The 24,140-nt window shown below is 41.4% G+C and overlaps 2 protein-coding genes across 3 annotated transcripts; both read right to left on the bottom strand.

Annotated features, from left to right (window-relative positions):
* Window positions 1-70: 70 nt before the first annotated feature.
* LOC131125958 (RNA-binding protein 4.1-like) lies at window positions 71-3,409 on the bottom strand. Its single transcript, XM_058068044.2, has 4 exons — window positions 3,280-3,409; window positions 2,135-2,567; window positions 1,121-1,836; window positions 71-1,046 (listed from the first exon to the last, which is right to left on the bottom strand). Exons 2-3 carry the CDS (start codon window positions 2,544-2,546, stop codon window positions 1,130-1,132), a joined length of 1,119 nt encoding a protein of 372 aa, XP_057924027.2. The 5' UTR covers window positions 2,547-2,567; window positions 3,280-3,409; the 3' UTR covers window positions 71-1,046; window positions 1,121-1,129.
* A 269-nt stretch (window positions 3,410-3,678) lies between these two features.
* On the bottom strand, window positions 3,679-23,318 carry map4k2 (mitogen-activated protein kinase kinase kinase kinase 2). Of its 2 annotated transcripts, XM_058067928.2 has the most exons (32): window positions 22,974-23,318; window positions 18,942-18,999; window positions 18,059-18,149; window positions 17,925-17,989; window positions 16,916-16,971; window positions 16,333-16,380; window positions 16,222-16,264; window positions 16,053-16,125; window positions 15,768-15,899; window positions 15,625-15,687; window positions 14,471-14,552; window positions 14,292-14,402; window positions 13,555-13,633; window positions 11,879-11,937; window positions 11,759-11,808; window positions 11,389-11,427; window positions 10,978-11,011; window positions 9,854-10,010; window positions 9,624-9,784; window positions 9,423-9,464; window positions 9,159-9,243; window positions 8,569-8,648; window positions 8,435-8,495; window positions 8,239-8,362; window positions 7,037-7,095; window positions 6,855-6,958; window positions 6,608-6,785; window positions 6,461-6,529; window positions 6,296-6,382; window positions 6,005-6,075; window positions 5,867-5,922; window positions 3,679-4,873 (listed from the first exon to the last, which is right to left on the bottom strand). In XM_058067928.2, the coding sequence occupies exons 1-32, from the start codon at window positions 23,064-23,066 to the stop codon at window positions 4,786-4,788; spliced, it is 2,598 nt and encodes an 865-aa protein (XP_057923911.2). In that variant the 5' UTR covers window positions 23,067-23,318; the 3' UTR covers window positions 3,679-4,785. The 2 variants fall into 2 exon arrangements, with proteins under 2 accessions (XP_057923911.2, XP_057923912.2); XM_058067929.2 differs by lacking the exon at window positions 11,389-11,427.
* Between the last annotated feature and the right edge of the window lie 822 nt (window positions 23,319-24,140).

Raw genomic sequence — 24,140 nt, 5'->3', positions numbered from 1 at the left:
ACAATGTAGGTGCTATTATCACTCTTATCACAGACACAAATAGTCAATGAGCAAACATATGGCCATGAAATTAAACAGTAGTCACTAAATTGCTTTATTGCAAAATGTGTTCACTTACTATGTATGCTGGAACTGTTACAGTTAGCATGAAAAATAAAATATTTAAATAGGGTATATGCCAAAAAACAGGAACATTCGGAACGCAAGTGCCCCTTGATATTCCTCCTGACACCCTCGAAATAGTTCCCTGTAATTATCGGTACTTGCATAGACAACATATCTATATTTGTGAATTGAAAAAAAAAGTAAACATGGTACATGTATCACACATCTGGCTGTCACTCAATGACACTTTATTTCAACAACTGTCACTTCAAAAAAGGGATATAAAATTTTATTCTTGTGAACACACAATAAACGAGGCTGGAATGTCTTAATTGTCCTCACTGTAACTCGGAGAAATAAATGGCATGGGATGATTTTAAGTTGTATTGTGAGGCACAGTCCATTCCATTGTGTGCCTCTTTAAAAAAATAAAATCCTTGAAGGTAGAATAGATAAAACGTTCTTCCAACTTCTTGTTGTAAAATAAAAATAAAACACTATAAGAACAGATCACATTGAAACCATTTTGGATCTACAGCCACATTTATACAACCAAAACAGAACAAGTCAAGGAGCTTTTTCTAACCCATTAAAATGTAAATTTTCATCTGGAAACATTTCGTAGTGATGCTTGTATAAATGTTGATTTCATGCTGAGTCACACATTACAAAAAAATGTAAAAAAATAAAAAAAAAAGACATAAAATTGAGCTGCAAACCAAGCCAGAAATTGACAGATAAAAGATTAACATTGACAATATTCTTATTGAAGAATATGTATGAATGTAGCTGTGCTGACAATCTGCAACAAAAAACGGCACTCGAGGTACCACGGGTGTTGGTACAATTTCCATTCTGAATTTCCCCAAAACGACGCAGACTGATGAGTCAGGAAGCTTGACAAAACGACTGCCCTGGAAAAGTCTGGTAGTTCCTACAAACTTTAAAAAGAAAGATCACATTGTTGTACTGCTGTTTAGGACGTTAATTAGTTTTTCATTCAAATGTAGCTTACCTCGGAGCTTTAGTAAGGCGCATAGCGTGGCACGTAGTGCTCCTTGGGCCGAGGCACAGGGTACGGGCCCCTGGCCGCAGACACGGGCGACAGCCGTTTTCGCTCATAGGTGTAGCCGGCCGAGGAGATGGGTACTCGGCTGATTGGGTTGTGCTCTCTCGCATAGTAAGCCGCGGCGGAAGCGGATGGCACTGGAGGTGGCGGGGGGCGGCGGTTGTACGGATCCATACCCGAGAACTTTGAGAGGGAAGAGGGGGGAGGAGGTGGAGGAGGTGGGGGAGGAATATAGGACATGCGGCGATCCTCGAAATAGCTTGAGCCGAAAGGGCGAGCTCTGTATTTCTCATAGTAGTCAACACTACCATAAGCACGGTCACGGTTGTAAATTGATGACCTCTCACCGTACCGATCCCCCACCTCAGAGCCACCAGGCCTCCGGGGAGGGGGCGGCATCTCAGCGCCATAACTTGCCCGGCTATACGCAGAGCCAGGCATGTAATCAGATGGCCCGCCGGCCATTCCGTAACCTGGGGGACCGCGTGGAGGGCCCCGGCCATTGTGACCTCTCATGTCGTCATTGTGGCTATTGTTGCGATCGACTGGACAGTCTTTTGACCAGTGACCATGTTTCCCGCAGACAAAGCATCCGGTATGATCTCCCATTCCCGGGGCAGTGCGAAGCCGACTGGTGGACAGTTGTACACTCATCAGTTTGCCTTGTAAGGAGAGAGAAGACACGCATGAGACCCGAGACTTTGCACACGAAAGCTCTCACCGACTTTAAAGATGCGCTAAATTAAACGGAATAAGTTGCAGCGTCTGGAGCAGGTGCCTTTTACCGTTTTTAAGTCAGAAAATGATTAAGTCCGTCTGATGTTTTTAGGCAAAGGTTAGCGTCGCTGGTTTTTTAATGGCGGAAAATGTCAGCTAAGGGCTTGTGTTGGTCACGAGAGGTCTAGAGCAAGAGCACACAATCCAAATGGCTAACTAACTATCCCCCACCCAAGAGTTCACCTTTGAAGGCTGTGTTGTCCATCTTATTGATGGCATCCATGGCATCTTCCATTCGTTCCATGTGAACAAAGGCATAGTCCTTCACTACATCACATTCCACTACAGTGCCAAACTCTTCAAACTTGGCCCGCAAAACGTCGGTGGTAACCCCTTCTCCTAGGTTGCCTACATGCAGCTTGGTGCTGGACTTTGGCTTGCCTTTGCTCAGCTCCACATTCATGCGCCAGCCATTTAGCTGATGCTGGTTGAGGTTCCGAATGGCTGTCTCAGCCTCGGACAAGCTACTCATGTGCACAAAGCCAAAGTTTTTGAGTCTGTCACATTCCGTGACTTTGCCATACTTCTCAAAGAGGCGTCGCAGCTCGTCTGCACTGGTGTCGCAGGCAAGATTGCCAATGAAGATTTTCACCATGGCTGCCACTCTCTGTGAAACCTAGGAGTGTAAAGAAATCATGTCAATTCATAATCACAAATGTGACTTCAAAGAAAGCTTGGTGGTGAGCATCAAACCCACTGGAAGAAGTCTTAACATATGTTACTGTTGCTCCTAACATTAATCAAATTAGAATAGACACGTTATTTTCCAAAGAAAACGCACAATTCGAACGTGATCTTTGACTATTATACCTGCTCAATTTAACCGGACGTATGCTGGTGTAGGGGGTGACAGCAAACCTAACTGTCACCGCCCCCCACCCCCAACACACACACCAATTACAATTAACGCATCAAAACAACACAACTCGTTGTGATAGTCACTATATGACGTACATTACGAACCTCTACGGCCAGCTAACAATGCCCGCTAATGCTAACAAACATACATGAGCTGTAGGTGTTCAATTCGCTGATAGAAAAATGCATTATTTAACAAATTAGACCATTTTATTTAAGAGATAATCAAAGTAACAATGGTTAAAATTATTTTATGTTAACACCTAACATGCTTAAATGAGTAAAGTATAGCTTCAAACGTTTGGCTAATGATGGTAGCTATAAGGAAGCTAATGTGCTAGCTAGCATAACATTTCACCAATTATACCAAATATTGCGGTGACGGGTAATTCTGGGAGACGATTAAACGTCTGCTCTATGTGTGTTTGGGTCACCACTGTTGAACCTAAAAAGGCTAAAACTTAACTTACCGGTGAAAGTCAACAGGCCTCGACTCCAATGAATGAGGAGTGAAATGGCGCCTCGACTGGAACCCTGACGCCGCGTCTTCTTCTGTGAGGATATTCGTCGGACTCAACGCCATAGAGGCACGTTGCTGCCCCCTACAGCTCATTTGTGTAAGACAAAGGATGATTTCAGTCCGTCGAGAGCTCGGGAGAGAGCGTTACAACGCAGATTATAGATTACGTTTTTGCTTGTATCACAGCTGATAAACATTATTTCAATCTATTCATATTATTCTGTAATTATAATTCAATTCTCAATTTGTTATATTTCAGCTGTTTCCTATTAATTACTGTTTTACATATTAAGTGAAAACACACAGACCACAGTAAAAATACACAAGGTACAAAAAACATAAAACCATGGCTTGCTAAACTCGTTTTATTTCATTTGAGATCAAATATACAATATTTTATAATAAGTCATTTGTATTAATCATCATGTGACATAATAGTTTTAAAGTTAGGGTTTTTGTTGAGACATTTGAATGTAGTATAGCAGTTTATCTAAATCTTCTACATACAATCTTAACATATAAACCCTCCCTACACTTCGAGACCGGTGTAAGAAAACGTTATGAACAACAAATGTATGTATTTTTATACAGTTACATTAAAAACAAAAGCTATCAGTCTTTCAAGTATCTCTCAGGGACAGGTGACCCTTAACTGTACAGTGCATATTCCATAAATAATATAAATATGATATACAAACAACTTTTAATGTAGTGTAAATGACATTACAAAAGTCAAAAAGAAGATTCCCTTGTGATGCCGTACATGATTCTCCAATTTCGTTGTACATCTTGTATAATGACAACAAAGGCCATTCCATTCCATGATCTTTCACGAGCCGACCATATTGCCCAAGGAGTCTATTAGAATGGGTCTGCTTGTCAAGTGGAAATAGCTGCTGTTAGCAGAGATGTGGACTCAAGTGAGGCACCTTGGACTTGAATCAAACTTGAGAACACAATTTTGCTGACTTTGGAATCGACAATATGACCTAAGACTTGCAACTCGACTTGGGCTTAAGTTTGATGACTTGAAAATACTTCAGTACTTTCAGTGAACGCGGTGAGTAGAATGTGTCCCCATTCAAACTATTCAACTGACATGGTCGTTGTTATGTCATTTCTAGCGAGACGACATATTTTACCTTTGAATCTACTGGTTCATACAGCAACCAACACATCAACAGGCAGTAAATTCCACTTGAATTGAAAACATTGACCTGTACAGACTATTGTCTTTCTCCATTTTTATATCCATTGTTGATCTTACTTTCAGTTGGCCATCACTCGTTTTGATCCGGGAAGGTGAATTTAAAACAGCTTTTTTTTCTCCTAAGCAGCTCATCGAGGAGTTTGTAAAGTCTGCAGTACAATGTGAGTCTATATGGTTCACATGAAATCCCAAACGGCCCTCTTTTTTTTCCTGCTGGGATTTGGAAAGTCAAGCTCATCCATGCTGTTAATAGCTGCTCTCGTGGCCGGTCAGAATGTAGACGTTGCTGAGAGCTGACGGCTCGTCCGTCGGTGTGCTCTGGAGAATGATGTCTCTAAAAAAAATTAAATTAAAATAAGTTGTTGAGTGCTTTCAATCAAAACCAAGAATCAAATGAAACAGTAAACAAGGGGGTCTTCAGCTTGGCCCTGAAAACTTCCACAGAGCATGCTTGTCTGATGTTGAACGTTCTACGGTGTTGGTGCTTGTTGTTAAAGGGGACCTATTATGCTTTTTCCACTTTTCTAGAATTTTCTAGAATTAGAATGTGTTAAACGATGCCCAAGTTTCAGATAATGAGGTTTACGAATTTGGAAGTGAGCTCTGAAAAAAGTTTAGGATGGCTCAAAACGCTCGGTTTCAGAAGGCGTTGTAATACAGTTCCTTTGTGATGTCACAGAGGGTCGGACTTCCTTATATGGGACACAGATTGGTATCAGTGATTGCTCGATAAAACAAGCACCAGAGTTGATTGCCAGAACAACAGGTTTTTATTACAGGTTTAAATGATCTCAAAAGGCACAATAATAAAAACAACCGTGTCACTTCCTGTCCTCCACAAGAAACACATTAAAATGACACACAAGCTCAAGTTGTATTTATTTCTTAAATGGCTTATTTTCTCAGATTTGATCTACTATACTGGGTAATATGAACGTAAAGGTGTCTAGAGGGCTCTAGTAATGTTAAAAAAACATATTTAGAAGCTCGTAGACAGGTTTTGTATGCTATAACTACACAAATATTCTATTTATAAAGAAGGAATTCACAAATTCCCATTTTGTGGAAATTCACTGGTTAGGTCTGCAACCGATTAACCGTGATAACCGTGATTACTGTACATTGAAATTTGTCTGACAAGTAAGATTGCAGTCTGTCGAGTAAAATACAGCAGTGCACTGTATTAAAAGCAGTGCTCAAGTCAAGCAATAGTAAAACAGACAATGAGTCAACCTATAGGAGTCCACATCTCAATACAAAGTGCGGAAAAATGAGCACAATAAGTCCCCTTTAAAGTGAAACTAACAACACAAACAAATGTACATACCTGTTTGTTCCCAAAACCCGGAATACTCGACTCTCGTCTGTAATCTCTTGTGTGACCTGCAAATAAACACCCAGTCATATACAGGTAGATCAGGTGAAAAGATTCATACTCTTGCTTTCATCTTGAGACTTAAATCACCTCATTTGAGTGAAAACTCTTCCCTTTAAGGCCGTGCTTCCAGAAAGCTAGCACGCTGTCCTGCAAGCAAACTGCCACAAACAATGTAAATCAAGCAGGTCGCAAGTTCAAGAGCGTGCATGTGTCTGCTTAATATGAACTCTAGTCCGTTTTGCTTTGCTAGTACGGTTTATTTGGTCAAACGTGAACGTGGACCATAAAGGTGGACCAAGATCAACAAAACCCAAGTGAAAATCATAAAAAAAGCACCCTGAGTCGTTCTTTTTGAAGCAACGGTGATAATGTTGTTACCTAATGTTTCAATGGGGAAGTCAAACACCATTTCAGCAGCAAACTCCTCGGATGGAAGGCCCTGCAGGTTGACAACCTTTACACTTTCTGCAGCATCAAAGACCACAGTTAGCATGTTAGCATCATTCCAAAGCTTTGCCGGAACTTTTAATTGACTTGACTTACTTTCTAATGCAATAAGAACAGTGTCTCTGTCCAACTGGCTGACCTGGACTGCTTTGACCTCACCATTTTCTGCAAAGAGAAATTGTCAGGAATTGAGTCATTGTTCTCGGCAGCTCCGTAACCATTACGTAACAGGTACTATCCCACCTGGCTCTGAAATGGGCGTGCCATTCAGCTCTATGATATCAAACTTGAGTTGCTGGCCGGTGAAGGAGTTCCCATCGGTGCAGCCTCTCACCCCGACACACAACTGGGGGAACTCGTCGGTGACCAACACCAGCAGCTCAAATATTGGCAGAGAGTCCGGTAACCTTGTGGCTATGTGCTTACGAGCAGAGAAGAGGAGTTGGGACACTTTGAAACCACCGTAAAGGATCTTCGCAAGGCCACTAACCTTTAGATGCATGAACTTCTGGAGGGGCTCATACCACAAAAGCAGAACTAGGCCGGATGGAACAGCGCCACATAAAAAAGTACTGTCTGTGTATGGGTTTCTGGCTAAAAGATACACAAGTTACAGGATTACATGAGACGAGATACAGTGAAGAACAAAATAGACATCCTACAGGACCATACCTACACTACATCTCCTGCAGCCTTTGGTATCAGGGATCTTCACCGATAAGGCAAACTTCCTGAGCAGCAACATAAACAAATACAGGAGGAGGTAAGTATTTGATTTAAGTAAGTTTATATTACTACCACTTTTAAATAATTTTGGCATATTGGCGTCCCACATGGGGACTGGGGCGTTTGGGTTTGGTGGCGACTGACAACAGGTCTCACTCTGTTCACTGTTATGATATGAAGCATGTAGATGCTGAACAAATTAACAGAATGAACTCTCTTTGGAGGTGAGAAACAAGAAAAACGGCAAAATTATAGGGTTCCTTTTCCTTAATCATCCTTCCAGACATTTTCAATGCTACTCATTAGGGTCGCAGGTATGCTGGAGCCTATCCCAGCTGTGTTTGGGCGAGAGGCGTGTACACCCTGGACTGGTCGCCAGCCAATCACAGAGCACATATAGACAAACAACCATTCACACTCACATTCATACCTATGGACAATTTGGAGTCGCCAATTAACCTAGCATGTTTTTGGAATGTGGGAGGAAACCATGCTAACCACTTCTCCACCATTTCTGTTATTAATGTGATGTTGTCAGATGAGATCTTTGGCATGAAATTGACTTTCATTGAGTTTTCATGGGCACGGCGGTCGAGTGGTTAGCGCGCAGACCTCACAGCTAGGAGACCAGGGTTCAATTCCACCCTCAGCCATCTCTGTGTGGAGTTTGCATGTTCTCCCCGTGCATGCGTGGGTTTTCTCCGGGGTACTCCGGTTTCCTCCCACATTCCAAAAACATGCTAGGTTAATTAGTGACTCCAAATTGTCCATAGGTATGAATGTGAGTGTGAATGGTTGTTTGTTTATATGTGCCCTGTGATTGGCTGGCGACCAGTCCAGGGTGTACCCCGCCTCTCGCCCGAAGACAGCTGGGATAGGCTCCAGCACCCCCCGCGACCCTCGTGAGGAAAAGCGGTAGAAAATGAATGAATGAGTTTTCATGGAAGGACCTGCTGTTGTGTAGTGGTTGGCGTTCTGGATTTTGGAGCGGACACCTCGAGTTCACTAGTAAGCATCATCGGTATTCGTCAGGAAGGGCATCCGGAATATAAAGGGCTCAAGCCAAAAAATCGGTATGTGGATATAGAAGATCCGCTGTGGCAACTCCGTAATCAGGAAAAAGCAGAAACAAACAAAGTTTGTCCTACCTGGTGCCAATCCTCTCTGTGAAACGGTTTGTGCCGAGCGACAGACTGCTGTGTTTTTTCTGTAAGTGTCCCTTCTGCTCAAAGAGAGCGGTCAGACTGTGAGAATAAAGCTGAGACGACTTCCCTGCCAGAAGAAATCTCTGTATGAGTGCCACGTCAAATAGTTTTTATAATGTAAAGCATCCTTAAAAGTTACCTGATACGGACATCAGCACGTTGTTCATAACATACAACCATGTGCAACGCTGAGGGAGTAGCTGTGAGACAATCACTATTATTATTATTATTATGACATGATCATTTCATCATTGGGGCGCTTTATTTTGTTACCTTCTCTAGCGTATCTTCATGAAGTTCATTCAGGTTAAGTGTGTAGATTCCTTCCTCCGTACCAAGAATAAGGTACTGATCTGGGAGATTTAAAAAAAAAAAAAAATTTTTTTGTATGTTTTGGCTGTAATAATTTTAAATATATTCAACTCATCAGCTTTCAGGTGATATTTAGGATAAACCCAAAATGCACTATATAACTTAATTTGACCTTCTCTAGACTTTTGAATGTCCAGGGAAGGACATCCTACTGAAGTAGATGTCAACTTGACAATCCTATTTGTAGACTATTTGTAGCTAGCATCATATGTTTTCATAATAATAAATAATAATAATAATACATTTTATTTGTATAGCGCTTTTCAAAATACTCAAAGACACTTTACAGAAGAATGAAGTTGAATAAAGCAAGTAAGCAGAATAGAAGACACACCAAAATACAACATTATTGGTTAATACACAGTTAAAACATGAGTAAAAGCGGGGCGGGGCACATAGTAATTAAAGCATAGTAATTAAAGATTACAGATTTTGCAACTGTTAAACTCCATTAAAAAAAAATAGCAGTATATTTTAATAATATATTTTACCTCTGGTTTTGGGAAAGATCCAGGTGACTGCACAGTGGATTTTAAGAGGGCAGCCATTGAAGACTTTGGAGAAGCAGGCCCCCATCTACATCATAAAGAAAGCAGCTGACCTCACTATTTAACCTATTATACTGCATTTTAAGTGACATTTGCTGTGAGATATCAATGAATATGTGAACATGAGGTAGAATTATTTTTGATTCAAACTGAGAAGGGGAAAGTGGCCCTTTTTGGGGGTCCCATGCAGTTAGATTGGACACTTACATGGACTTGAGGGGTAGGAGGAAGTCCATGAAAATCAGCCCTCTAGAAATACCAAAAGGTTACAAAAAAGGGTAGGATAAAACACATAAATCAAAATCAAAATCTCGCTTGGTTAGGATTCTTCAAGAGGATTCAAACAAATGGGGTTAGCGGAAGAGACAAACACACAAAAATGATAATAAGAAGATAAAGATGGCTTACAGAGTCCTCAGTCTTCTTTCTCAGCGTGCTCCATTCAGGTGAGAGTGGCGTCTCTTTTTTGGGGGAGCTTAGAGTGCTGGCAATCACAGCGTCCCCCACAGGTAGGCAAGGGTCACTGCAACGCTGCCTGATGTCCTGTGTGGCCGAGCACCTCGCCAAAACTGTTGACGGGAGATTTTTCTCAACCCGATGCAACTCTCAGGAAGACATGTATGGTGACAGGAAGTTACCTGAAGAGCAGGTCGAGTCTGACGTCACGGAAGCATCCGGACCCAACGTACAGGTCGGCCTCTGTGTTGTGTCTCTGTCAGTGGCGGTGACGCTGAGAGAGCAGAAGGCCGGCAGGGAGGCTGTCGTCGGACTGAATAAACCGCTTCTCTTCCCTCCCTAGAACATCAAATAGAAAGCAACTGTGTAATGTAGTAACTGAATGATGTTTGAAAAACAAAAGGCGGGGTACACCCTGGACTGGTCGCCAGCCAATCACAGGGCACATATAGACAAACAACCATTCACACTCACATTCATACCTATGGACAATTTGGAGCCGCCAATTAACCTAGCATGTTTTTGGAATGTGGGAGGAAACCGGAGTACCCGGAGAAAACCCACACATGCACGGGGAGAACATGCAAACTCCACACAGAGATGGCCGAGGGTGGAATTGAACCCTGGTCTCCTAGCTGTGAGGTCTGAGCGCTAACCACTCGACATGCCGTGCCGCCACTATTTACATTTGCGATGTAAAATAAAAAACATTGTTTAAGAATGTTGCTTTGGTTGCAGTCCGTTTTTGTTTAAGTGTGACCTTCTGGAATTGATTAATGATGTTAACCAAGGTACCACTATACTGTAAGAACCCACTAATGCTATTTCAATACAGAACACTGAGTATGTTGAATAGAATGTTGAAAAGGCAACACCAGTTGAGCTTGGAAACCGCATGCTGAAATCATCACACAACAACTTAACACTCAAATGGTAGATACGAAATAGACTAATGTCTTATATTTACAAATAATATTACAATGCAAGCACATTTGACACTTTTAAGTAGTCATTCATTCATTTTCTACACACTCACATTCATACCTATGGACAATATGCAGTGTATTTTATGTTTTATTATTACATATTAATGGATTATTACTGACTGCAAAAATACGGCCTATGGTTGAGGAGAAAAAGCACAACTGGTGGCTTTCCATCTATCCATCCATTTTCTGCCTTCAGCATCCCCAAATGCTAAATAGCGTATAGGTGGGGACCCACTGTACTTCAATTAAGTATTGACGGAAGTTTATTTTTAATTTGTATTAATTTATTTTTGTGTGTGTGTGTAGTTAGCACTCACATCAGTAGATGGCGCCCTCCTTATGGTTAAACTCCTGCAAGAAAAGAAGGAGCAAACTGATTGATTGGGGTCAGAAGTGGCAGGGGATTAGACAGGCATGATATCATTTAACCAGGACAATAACAACAAAAAAAAGCACAACACTGTGAGCAGACTAGGAACAGCACATAAAACAACAAATATACTACAAACACAAGAGACAAAAAGCAGAAAAAACAGTGGGTTTGTGATGATTCCCAGCCAATCCAGATCATGAGTACGGCAGGATTTGAGAGGGATTGGGGTCTGGATTTACACAAGAGGGAGGGGGGGGGGGGGGATTGAACACAAACCACTGAGGGGGTCAGGGATGTTGAAGCTGATGTTTATATAACAACATCATCACATCATCACGGGATGGGCGTGGCCTACCTCAGCTGTAGAGCTTGCTCCACACATTCCAACAGGCTCCTGCAACAGGAAGACCTGCTGTTTATCCGACTGCAGGCCTGGCGGCCAGCAACAATGGCAGGGAAGGAACTGAGGGGGCGGCCTGCAATTTATTGGTCCTCGAATACCACTCGCGATGCTGACATTTGCACCGATTTGCACTTCATTTGATTCAAGCACACACACTCTCAATATTGAACCCCCCTTTGTGATCTCCATTGGAGTGCATTAGTGGCCATTAGCGTTCCCAATTCTTCTCTCATCAGTTCTTCCACAATGGCGCATGTTCCATTTAAAAGGCTATACTAAAGCTTATTCTAAGGAAGTAAAAAAAAGACAAAAAAAGTCTTACGGTGAGTCGTCTTCATCTCCAGACAGACTCCAGTCGTCATCATACGAGCCCTGCAGAGAGAAACATGTGATGTTATACATTTTTAGTCAAGCAGAGCACTTGGGTGTAAATGTCCGTTACCAAATCAGGGTAGGGTTCTGTGACTTTTCTCAGTGGGGGGCCAAATTTCACTTGATCAACTGCAAAACAACAACAACAACAACAAATCGGTGTAGGTTAGACAAAGGTACATAGGTTAAACAATGTGTAGAGTTCAAAGCATTACAGAGTTCAAGAAGCAAGTTGTACTTACTTGTACTTGCAACATGTCCCTGAAGTTCCTATAGCAGGGGTCTCAAACACGCGGCCCACACTAGTTTGAGGCCCCTGCCTTGATATGAAAGTTTAAAGTTTGATGTGGATGCTGTATGGTATCATGTACCCAGAAAAAATTATTACGTTTGATTAATGTTCATGTCAAAAGTTAAATAACTGTTAATAGTTATCCTCCCGATCCGTGTGGAAGTGGTACATTTTTGGCTTTTTTTAAGTTTAAAGGAAATAACTTGAAGGCTACCGTTTAGGTCGCTAGCTCTCTAGTTTGCGAGTTAGCATGTGTCTCAAGACCCTGCAGTTGCGCAATATGTTGTAAATAAAAAGAGTATAAATGTGACTATAGTCGTGTTTTGTCATGTCTACAGGGCTCTAATAATGCTTTGTTCATTTTAATCTGAAAAAAATCATTTGTCTACCCACCAACTATATGTGGTTTCTTGAGTTTTTATTATTTGCCGTTTTATTATTATTATTATATTTAATTATTACTGATTGATTGATTTTCTTTATTCTTGATTTGTTTTTTTTTTCATCTTATTTTGTGCAGAAAAATAAAAATTAAGATTAAATTAAAATTAAGAACCTACCTACTGCACCATGTGGGCATACAAAGAAATATCTACGTGCAATACTCATGCTAAAAAACACAGATATATTTCCGTTGCAAGGCATGCTGGGTAGTTTGTGGTACTCTTTCCCTATGACATTTTGCTTGATGGCAAAATATGTTGAGGAGGTCGTCCGTCGGAGAAGTAAACAAGGAGGACTTAACATACTACACTTGATAGCCAATTTTTTATTGTTCATAGTTCGTATTGTTGCTGAAGCTGGATTACCAAGCATACCTTGCAGGCATTTGGACATAACAGAAGTATCAAGCAAAAATTTTTGCCCACCCCTGGTGTAGCAGTAGTGTTGACCAGTCAACAGCAGCGTCATTGATAGGTAGCTTCTGGGCCAAGTGTGACGCAGCATACAGTGAGTAGAACAGTACCAGCGTGTGTCACACACCACTGGCATGTCCTCTCTGGCGTCCCACATGTATGGACGAGGACCACTGAGGGCCTTTTGTCCTCCTTCGTGTCATGCAGATGACACCATTGAATATTGAGACAAGGCGGCCAGTCTTCAACACAAAATATACAGTATTTCTGCATCCGGTTGTTGGGAGATGCCTATCTCTCTGCTTGGAATTCTTGTGAAATATGCTTACAGTACACATTTCATTTTCCACTAAAAATGAGTCAACACACAGACATTATTGTCTAAATAACTGGCAAGATAATTGTGTCTTGCCTACAGTCAAGTATAGTGGTGTCATGTCCAGGGATGCACGAGTGCTGCCGTTACTGGGTTGTTGCGGTTCATTGAGGGGAGAGATGAATTTCAAAATGATATAGCAAATAGTAAAAGTAAATAAATGTGAGGGGTGTACTCACTTTTTAAGAGTGTTTTTTTTGTTGTGTGTGGACATCACTCACATTGTTCTTCAGACACTGTCCTCTCCACAGGCAAGTGTTTTCCTGCAGAGTGGATCTTGTCCGGAGCATCAATCCCAATCTATCAAAAGTGATAATAGCTGATTAGTCCGTATCATGGAAAAGTAACCTGCTGATATTTAAAAAAAAAAGATTAAAGACACACCTTTTTAATCAAGCTTTTAACTAATACTTATGTTTTTATCTTTTTAGTCCTATTTTATGGTCTTCAACTTTGAACTCCAGTGTTTTGTTGCTATCTTTTTAGTCCTATTTTATGCTCTTAGTCTTCAGCTTTTAACTCCAGTGTTTCCTCAGGGGGGGTCCTCCACACTGGGGGCTGTGTCAGGTCTGCTGAGGGGGTGCCATCCTTGGGTCCCTTCGACCCGGCCGGCTGGGGGTTCCTCCCTTTAATGGGGGGGGTCCGGCCATCTGTCGGAGTCGGGGGGCCCGGGTGCTGTTCCCCCGATGGCACAGCCTGCAGCTCCTCCCAGTGTGTACGGCCCCAAAGGTGGCGTTTCCTTGATCCTCAGTGCCATGCCATGTCTCCCTATTGTGTGTGATTGTGTGTGTGTGTGTGTGTGTCTAGTATGGAGGGTGGGGCTTTCTTTTGTTTCTTTGTTTTTTTTTCCTTTTAATTGTGGTAATTGTTTTAATTCTGTAAAGCACTTGTATGTCTTTGCAGGAAAAGTGCTATACAAATAAAGTTGATTTGATTTGATTTTGCTGGCTGTGCCCACCTCCAGTTCGTTGTCATCCATGTTGTGTGAGTGGTGCAGCTCGGGGTTGTTGGCCATGTCCAGGAGCTCAATGACCAGGTTGCGCGTCAACAACTGTGTCACGAACGGATGCTGGAGGAGGAGGAGGAGGTCAAAGATCATGGCCAGGAAAATGGAAGATATGACCCGGCAAAGCTCACCTGTAGCAGCGTCTCAGCGGATGGCCTTTTGCGAGGGTTTTTGATGAGTGCCATTTTTACAAAGCTCTGGAAGGCTGGAGACCTGCAAAATGAAGAGGATACCTATGAAGCAGTTTATCAGCATCAAACGTGAGAAACGTCTATAATCCCCATCATTTGGTTGCTCCACTTTTGAGAGTTTTTTTGCTCGCTTTTGAAGTTGCAACTTTTCATAATGTAATGAAATAAAAACCCCTCTGACCTGCCCCCGAGCTAGATCAGCTCATCCTGTGTCTATACAAAGGACGAAAACCAAACACATTCTTCATCTCTATACATCAGGGGTCTCAAACACGTGGCCCATGGGGCAAATGTGGCCCGCAGGACACTAGTTTGAGGCCCCCGCCTTGATATGAAAGTTTAATGTTAGTGCGGCAAGTTTGATATGGATGCTGTATGGTATCATGTACCCAGAAAAAATTACGTTTGATTAATGTTCATGTTAAAGGTTAAATAACTGTTAATAGTTATCTTCCCTATCCGTGTGGAAGTGGTAAGTTTTTGGCTATTTAAGTTCAAAGGAAACAACTTGAAGGCTACCGTTTAGGTCGCTAGCTCTCTAGTTTGCGAGTTAGCATGTGTCTCAAGACCCTGCAGTTGCGCAATATGTTGTAAATAAAAAGAGTATAAATGTGACTATAGTCGTGTTTTGTCATGTCTACAGGGCTCTAATAATGCTTTGTTCATTTTAATCTGAAAAAAATAATTTGCCTACCCACCAACTATATGTGGATTCTTAAGTTTTTATTATTTGCCGTTTTATTGTTATTATTATATTTGTTTATTGATTACTGATTGATTGATTTTCTTTATTCTTGATTTGTTGATTTATTTTTCATCTTATTTTGTGTAGAAAAATAAAAAGTAAGATATTTGAGAACAGTGGAATGTTTTATCAGAGCTTTTCTTGTAGAAAATTGGAACCAAAGCGAAGTTTTTTTAATTTTTTTGTTTTTAATAAATGCGTTTTTTTTTGGGTTTTTTTGGAAAACCGAATGCGGCCCAGTCTCACCCAGACCAGAGCTCCAGTGGCCCCCAAGTAAATTGAGTTTGAGACCCCTGCTATACATCTTAAAATAAAGGTTGAAAAGACAATAAGATAAAAAAAAACTCACCATTTAGTTTTCTCCTTCAGCTTTGGGGGTTGGAAACTACTCTTGGACATTAACATCAAAGCCCTGAAACACAAGAGCACAATGGTTCACTGTGGCTACCGACCACAAGCCACAACAAGAAAAATAACACTCGGATGACCTACCTCATTGGGTGGAGGTCAAACATGGGGGGCTGGAGCTCAGCTAGCTCGATGGCCGTAATACCGACCGCCCAAATGTCACACAGGTGGTTGTAGCCGCCCTTCTTCTCCACAGCCGCTACCTCTGGAGCCATCCTGCACATTCACAGGAAGCAAGCAATTCAGTTTTCTGTCTTTTTCTAACCAACCCACAGGCAGTATAGCAATCATCTGTGGTTGGGGTTCCTCAGGGTACCCTCTTAGAGCCACTACAATTTACTATTAGCATTTACTAGTGTGTGATTTTACCAGTAGGGTGTTCCTATGAAAGACTTCCTTTTGGCCACAGAGGCGCTAATTTCTGCAGCCACGCCAAAATCCGCTAAAAAGCACACACACACACACACACACACACGTAATCATGTCAGTCAGATCATTATTGTTACAACAGTTATGCTGAATGCAAGTCAAAACTGACCCAGTTTGACGTCTCCTCGCTCTGTCAAAAGGATGTTAGCGCCCTATAGTGAACACATGGACGTTTGATACATGATACATAAAAAAAAACATTGTGAATTAAATATTGTACCTTGATGTCTCGATGCATTTTGCCTGTTTCATGGAGATGATACAAGCCCTGGGAAAATATAGACATTTTCACATCGTAGTACAAACTTATGAAGCAAACTATTGACTGTAATGGCTCATGTTTAACACGCTCCTATTGTATAATTATTGTTTGGTGTTTATTTTAGATTTGTACACATTAGGGATGTTCCGAACAGGGTTTTATGCTGCCGATTTGGCATTGCATTTTTGTCCATTAGTCATTGGAAACTTAAACAAGAGTAATCAGAATGAAGCGAAGCAAAAGGAACAAACGGGCATGGTTACAAAAAGGGCATGAAGACTAGAGATTAAGTGTGAAAGTCACCAGCATGTAGATTACAGTGGATTAAGTGCAGATTATAAAATGAAACCTTGAACGAGGTCAGGCATATTTACAGTCAGTGCTTCAAACACAATGTAGCTGCTGGAAAAAAAAAAGGGCGGCTAATGGGGGCAAACACATAACAATGGCCAAACACAACAAACAACAGAAATGATCCAAAAACACATGAAGAAATTAAAAATGCAAACTCTGCAGAATAAAAATTACAAGTTAGTTTTACCTGGAGGGTCTCCCTGCACACATATGCGATCTGTTTCTCCTTCAGTGGGCCCGTAACTGTGGAACAATAGCATTGACAATAGGCCACAACAAGTCAACAAATCCAAATATACTGGTACATTCTACTGTATATATATATATATATATATATACATACACAGTATGTACTACATATTTAATCACCTTAAAATGTTCATTCATTCATTCATTTTCTACCGCTTTTTCCTCACAAGGGTCGCGGGGGTGCTGGAGCCTATCCCAGCTGTCTTTGGGCGAGAGGCGGAGTACACCCTGGACTGGTCGCCAGCCAATCACAGGGCACATATAGACAAACAACCATTCACACTCACATTCATACCTATGGACAATTTGGAGTCTTGACGGACAGCCAATTGAATCCTCCGGCTCAGGGTCGGTGACATTTTTTTGCTACCATAACGGTCAGGAACTTTTAAGAAGTTTAAAATAGCTCTAAATATCTGGCAGGAAATGACATTGAGGCGGCACGGCGGTTGAGTGGTTAGCGCGCAGACCTCACAGCTAGGAGACCAGGGTTCAATTCCACCCTCGGGCATCTCTGTGTAGAGTTTGCATGTTCTCCGGGTACTCCGGTTTTCCTCCCACATTCATGCTAGGTTAATTGTTGACTCCAAATTGTCCATAGGTATGAATGTGAGTGTGAATGGTTGTTTGTCTATATGTGCCCTGTGATTGGCTGGCGACCAATAGAAAATGAATGAAATGGTAGAAAATGAATGAATGAATGAAATGACATTGAATGCACATTTTGGCCAAGATTTCATAAAGCATTGATCAGCTGATTAACAGCTTATTTCACTTTCTGTCTGTTTGCAATAAACTTTTTTTGTCTGACTCACATTTTTTCTTTTGCCATTTTGAGAATATACTTAGAACCTTAAGCTCAAACAAAATGTAAATTTGTGCAATTTTCTAATTTAGATCACAAGTATATATACACACACACTCACACACACACATAGTATTTATACCATGGTAAATATCCTGAAGGGATCCTCCCCCGCAGTATTCCATGCAAATCCACAGTTTGGTGTTCCTGCCCAGAGACACAACTTGTCTAAGCCGTTTCACATTAAAAATAACATTCTTTGAGAAATAAAAGCACCTGTGGTAACTGCCAAAGTAGGCCACAATGTTTTTATGCTTGCACTCCTTCATCATGGTGATCTCCTGCTGGATGGATGTGATGTCATCACCTGCACGAGCAGACAAGTTAAGTGAAAATACACTCTTAAAAATGCTGGGTTATTTTTTTGACCCAACCGCTTAGGTTGTGCCTGTTGGGTCATTTAATTGGGTAATTTTTATTGAATTGGGTATTCTGAGAACCCAATTTGCTGGGTTATCTCCGTTGGGTTATTTGCTGCTGGGTTGTGATTTCCATTATTTTGTGCTGAGTTATTTTGGACAACCCAAAGTGTTGGGTAGAATTTTGGACATGCGCAACAAAGCACCGCCCACAAACTTACTTCGTTCGGACCCCACATTTTATCTGAGGAGACGAATTTCAGCACGGAGCAAGGTTTATTACATGCCCACTATTGTTTTACCGTAGAATTGACTTTATATTATTATATACAGCTTCATAAAGTTGTTAAAATGTAAGTTTGTGAAGCACTGTTGAGTACTAGCTTCAGGAATTGATCGGAACCTTAGCAAACTTCCATTCCCTCCGAAAGTGGCGAGCTACGTAGGAACCAAACTATGTTGTTGAAATTACAAGAGACATGTGTGATAGTTATGAGGACAATGTCAGTTATCTCGTCAATTTGTCATTTTATGTGAAATCAAGTTAGAGAATATCGTGAATTAATACTAGCCTGCTGGTTTTTTTAAGCAAGATAAGATTAAAATAACCCAATGTGAGGTTGGTCCAATATTTAACCAGCGTTGGGTTGGGAAACAACCCAGATTGGGTTGTTTTTAACCCAGCATTTTTAAGAGTGTATAGAAAGAATAAACTTTGTGAAGCATACTCTGAGACTGACCTGGGTCCAGTTTCACCATCTTGATGGCTGCTAGTTGGGACGTACGGATGTTGCGAGCCTGCACGAGGGTGAGGAAAATGAGACGCTGCTCAATATAGAAAGTTTCAAAATCCGAACATCGTAACCTCATCAAAAAAAGCTCATGTGTTTATTTTCTTTTTAACAGCATCTGAAAGGCATCAGGATGATGATTGTTGCCAGCCCACAAACACAAAAACAGAAGCCGTGGCGCAACATGAAATAAACACCATCTAGTAATAAACCATTCAGTTTTAAGGCAATGGTACACATTTGTCCTGGCTTGCCACTAAAGAAGGTGATGCGGGCGTCACCATGGGAACAACAGGCCAGTATAGCATCCTCACAAGTCAGGAGCTGGAATCTTGAGGTCCATTGGTTTGGTTGTTATTGTTTTTACCATGGGCGAGATGACAAACTAACCAACGCTAATATTGTCAGCGACAGGTGAGCAGTGATGTACGTGTTGCTGAAAGCGCTAGAAGCATTCCGCTGCTAAACACCCCCCCCCCCCCAAAAAAAAAAAGCATCAGTCAGCAGTTTGGAGGCTGATTCAGGTGACAGACATGAACTGGGCTGGAACGCTGGCACCACAATGACGATCACACAGTGTTTCCCTTACCGTACTATTATATGATTGAGTTTTACTTATGAATAATTTTCAGTCATGCGTGGCCTGATGGTGTGGATTTTTGTTTTTGGTTTAATTTCCTTTGCTGTGCTCTTATTTTGGTATATTCTTTTCCTATAAACACTTTTTTTCTCTTTTTCTAGTAGGAATTTTTGTGATGCAAATGTATTATGCTCTCCCCGTGCATGATTGTTTTGGGCGGCACGGTGGTCGAGTGGTTAGCACACAGACCTCACAGCTACGAGACCAGGGATCAATTCCACCCTCAGCCATCTCTGTGTGGAGTTTGCATGTTCTCCCGGGTTTTCTCCGGGTACTCCGGTTTCCTCCCACATTCCAAAAACATGCTAGGTTAATTAGCGACTCCAAATTGTCCATAGGTATGAATGTGAGTGTGAATGGTTGTTTGTCTATATGTGCCCTGTGATTGGCTGGCGACCAGTCCAGGGTGTACCCCGCGTCACGCCCGAAGACAGCTGGGATAGGCTCCAGCAACCCCCGTGACTCTCATGAATTATGCTTTTGAATGCATCTTTATTGAGAAGCCAAACTCTTTACTTAACTGTCCCCAGCAACTAGCTGGAACTACTTTCCTCAGCACCGAAATCTGACTAGAACTCGTCTCAGGACACAAAGTGGGGAGTGAGTCGCCGTTGACGGACTTCACTTATTATGGGGATGTCATACAGCTTCCTGTCAAAAAAATCCCAACTATCCCTTTAAAGACTTATGGATTCTCATTTTCAGGCCTTTGTATTGAGTTGTGGACTCCTATAGAGCAGCTACACACAATAACCCACACAGAAAGCTTTCTCGATTTTTCAGAATCTGCACCTATTCCAACTGTATTTCCTTTGATTTCCAAAACGGTCTGTTTTAATTCGCCTCCAGGCACACCCACTCTGCTATGACATTCCCAAGGACTCCCAAGGACTCCTGAGGACGTCTGGACTACTACCAAACCCCACTTTCTAATGTTGTTGCTGTAGGATTTGATAATAAATGTGGTGGAAATGTGGTCATTACAAGTTTTTCGTGGGACTACCGGTGTTAAAAAAAAACAGAGTTTGTGGTGGAGAAATGCTATTAGCAATTCCAGACATTATTGAGAGTGCACTCCGCTCCCTGTATGCACACTCTATAATGCTACACAGACAACCTGTCTCTGTTATATGACTTACACAAAATAAACACAGCTAAGACACTGATAAATTGTTACGAACTGCTTGCTCTTCACACTCCTTTTGGACTCTTTCACACGACTAAGTAACGTTGGGAAGGCATGGGGCTTCAGCAACAGTTTGGTCAATAATCCAGTTTCATATCGGTCCACAAAACCGGTTCACAAAACAGTCCCGTGTGAAATGCCGTTGGCAAATGAAAACATTTTTCTCTTGCCGCCTGGGAATCAGAAACTCCAACCACTTGTGAATATTGTAATATTGTAAATATTTCAACATTGGACAGGGTAAATATGCCCTTCAATATATAGAGATATTCCCATTTGGTGAGTATTGTTCATGTTTCCAGTTAAGTTAATTCCAAGTTATTTAGTTCACACACCAACCACAGACAAGCTAGTAATAACACGGCTCCTCTGGCCATGGCAGCAAAAGTTATTCTTAAATGTGGGCGGGGCTCTGAGAAGAGTCCATATTGTTTGCACCTGTGTCCCGTTATGAAGTTTATTTTTATAGCTTGAAGCCACATCACTGGAGGCACAAATGATGACAGACAAGAAATCAACAATAAGGTCAGCTGCTTCGTAAAGGAGTTTGTAATTGCAATGATTATTAGATATTAGACTAATTTGTCACAAAACACAAAGCCAGCATGTTTAGTTAGACTGAGGCCTACATCAAATTAATTTTTAGCATATTTAATGTACACATCCTTAAATTTTTCTGCCTGATAAAGTATTATTTTCTTCACTTCCTGTAGGTGTCCCAATACTTGAGTGAGCTTCTTTTGTCTCGTTTGCCACTTCCTCACCTCCTGGCAGTGACGTCATTCTTCACATTCTCACACTGGTCTCCACAACCAATCAGAGAACGTCAGCACACGACCTGCGCTCACTTCCTGTTTTCTTTCCTGTTCTAGCAGCACGTTTCCTGCCGTCTAAAGTTACTTTTTTTTGTATTACGCAAGCCTGAGATGTTCATCCATTGAACCATTCTTGACGTTTCGGGTCTCACGTGAACTTCATGACGGCCGGCACTGTCACACGTGTTGAGGTCTGGCGGCCCACTGCTTGACTGACGACAGTGGGAGGCCCAATTGTGGCATTGTCTCGTCATGGACGCGCTGCTTTTGTAGTTTTTCATTCTTAGCTGACTTGAGATGATTACAGGGGCAGGAGAAGAAAACCTTTTTTCCCCAATCACAACTTTATTTTATTTTCTTTGTTGCTCATATTACATCATTTTTAAAAGATAAATGGATGCAGGTTTATGCTACTAAAATGTTATTTTTAAGGGTAACGGGGTATGCTGGAGCCTATCCCAACTGTCTTCGGGCGAGAGGTGTACACTCTGGACTGGTCGCCAGCCAATCACAGGGCACATATAGACAAACAACCATTCACACTCAAAAAAAAACAGACTGTGTATATATATTTATACTGTATATGTTGTATTTCAATTTTTAATATGTGTCTGCACCTACTTCACCAAAACAAATTCCTAGTATGTGTATGATCATACCCAGCAATAAAACAATTTCTGATTCTGGTTCATACCTATGGACAATTTGGAGTCGCCAATTAACCTAACATGTTATTTTTCCTCAAAAAATTGCAACTTTTTCTTGTTAGATTACAATATTTTGACTTGGTACTACAGATTTTTTTTTCATTTTTTATGTTAAATTGAATTTGTAGATCCAACCGCAGGGTTCCCGAGCTACAGTTTGGACACCCCTTAATTAAGATTTTTTTTTTTAAGTTGTCTAGCATTTTCAGACAAATAAAAGTTCAATTTAATTAATAATTAGTGATGTTTTCAATGTAAACCAATTGTTTTTAAAACAATCAATCTATAAATAATATTGGATATATAACAAATGGAAATAAATTAAAGTTCTTAATCAAATTTAAAAATACGTATGTATTTACTAACCGTATTACACCTTGTACCTGTATGTACTCTAATGACTACTGCAATATATCGACGTCAGCAGTGAAACGAAAGTACAAATCCGAACACCAAAAGGCAGCCACAAGTTTACACGTCCAATCACCATTTACATTACTGCTGATGTGAAGTGTGGGACAAAACAATAGCAGTTTACAGAGAATAATCCAACACAGGTACTGTATCTCAATGTCCAAAACAACCTCAACCGAACAAGTAACATAATTGTAAATTCCAAAAATAAAAACTCACCTTGAAGACATCCCCGTAGGTGCCGCACCCAATCCTGTGGATGAGCTCGTAGTCTTTGAGAGGGTCGAGGAATGACACCCCGATGTTGTTCATGTCTGCGGGCTGCCACCTCAGGCTGCTGCCGAGCTTCTAGGCGCACATCCCGGGTGAATGTGACTGGCAGTCTGTTGGAGGACAAAGAACACGATGCTCGTTCGTTTCAAGCCTACTGCGAAGAAAAGTCATTGGGCGCCAAGGAGGACGTAAAACACGGAAAGAAAAGATTTTTTTTTTAAAAGACACAAGCACGAATGTCCTCGTCCAAGATGAGAGTCAATCACTCGAAGCGGGCGGATCGATCCAAATATCGATTTTATTTATGTGCTCGTATCAGATAGATACTAGTGCGATGACATCGGCGTTTTTTCCAGTTCTCGTTCATTTTCACAATAACGTGTGTTTTTGTTGCAGATCGCATATGTTTAGATATTGTTTACAAACTCAGAATAAGCCATTCGATACAGGATTAGCTTTGGGGGCAAACATCCAAAGGCTTTGAATGAGAACCAACACATTTTTGTTTACTCAGTTTACACTATTGCATTTATTTTCATAAACAATTATGTCATGTTGTATTGCTTTGGCGGTATTGTATCATTGCAATATAATTAAATTTCTGAGTATAATTCACTTTATTTGCCTAAAATGTGTTTTGTGTTTTATTCCAAACAAAATCAGTTATTCATTGATGGTGCTATTCATTCATTTTCTACCGCTTTTTCCTCACGAGGGTCACGGGGGGATGCTGGAGCCTATCCCAGCTGTCTATGGGCGAGAGGCGGGGTACACCCTGGACTGGTTGCCAGCCAATCACAAGGCACATATAGACAAACAACCATTCACACTCACATTCATACCTATGGACAATTTGGAGTCACCAATTAACCTAGCATGTTTTTGGAATGTGGGAGGAAACCGGAGAACCCGGAGAAAACCCACGCATGCACGGGGAGAACATGCAAACTCCACACAGAGATGGCTGAGGGTGGAATTGAACCCTGGTCTCCTAGCTGTGAGGTCTGCGCACTAAACACTAGACCGCCGTGCCGCCCTATGATGGTGCTATTGTTCCAGTAAAACTTACATAGCGATATCATTAGCGGACTGATACAAAAAATGACCGTATCA

This window comes from Doryrhamphus excisus, linkage group LG2 (assembly GCF_037039965.1).
Source record: "Doryrhamphus excisus strain RoL-2023G ecotype Guam linkage group LG2, RoL_Dexc_Guam_v1.1, whole genome shotgun sequence".
In the NCBI taxonomy this organism is placed as follows: domain Eukaryota; kingdom Metazoa; phylum Chordata; class Actinopteri; order Syngnathiformes; family Syngnathidae; genus Doryrhamphus; species Doryrhamphus excisus.
This window is presented reverse-complemented; position numbering and strand designations above follow the sequence as displayed.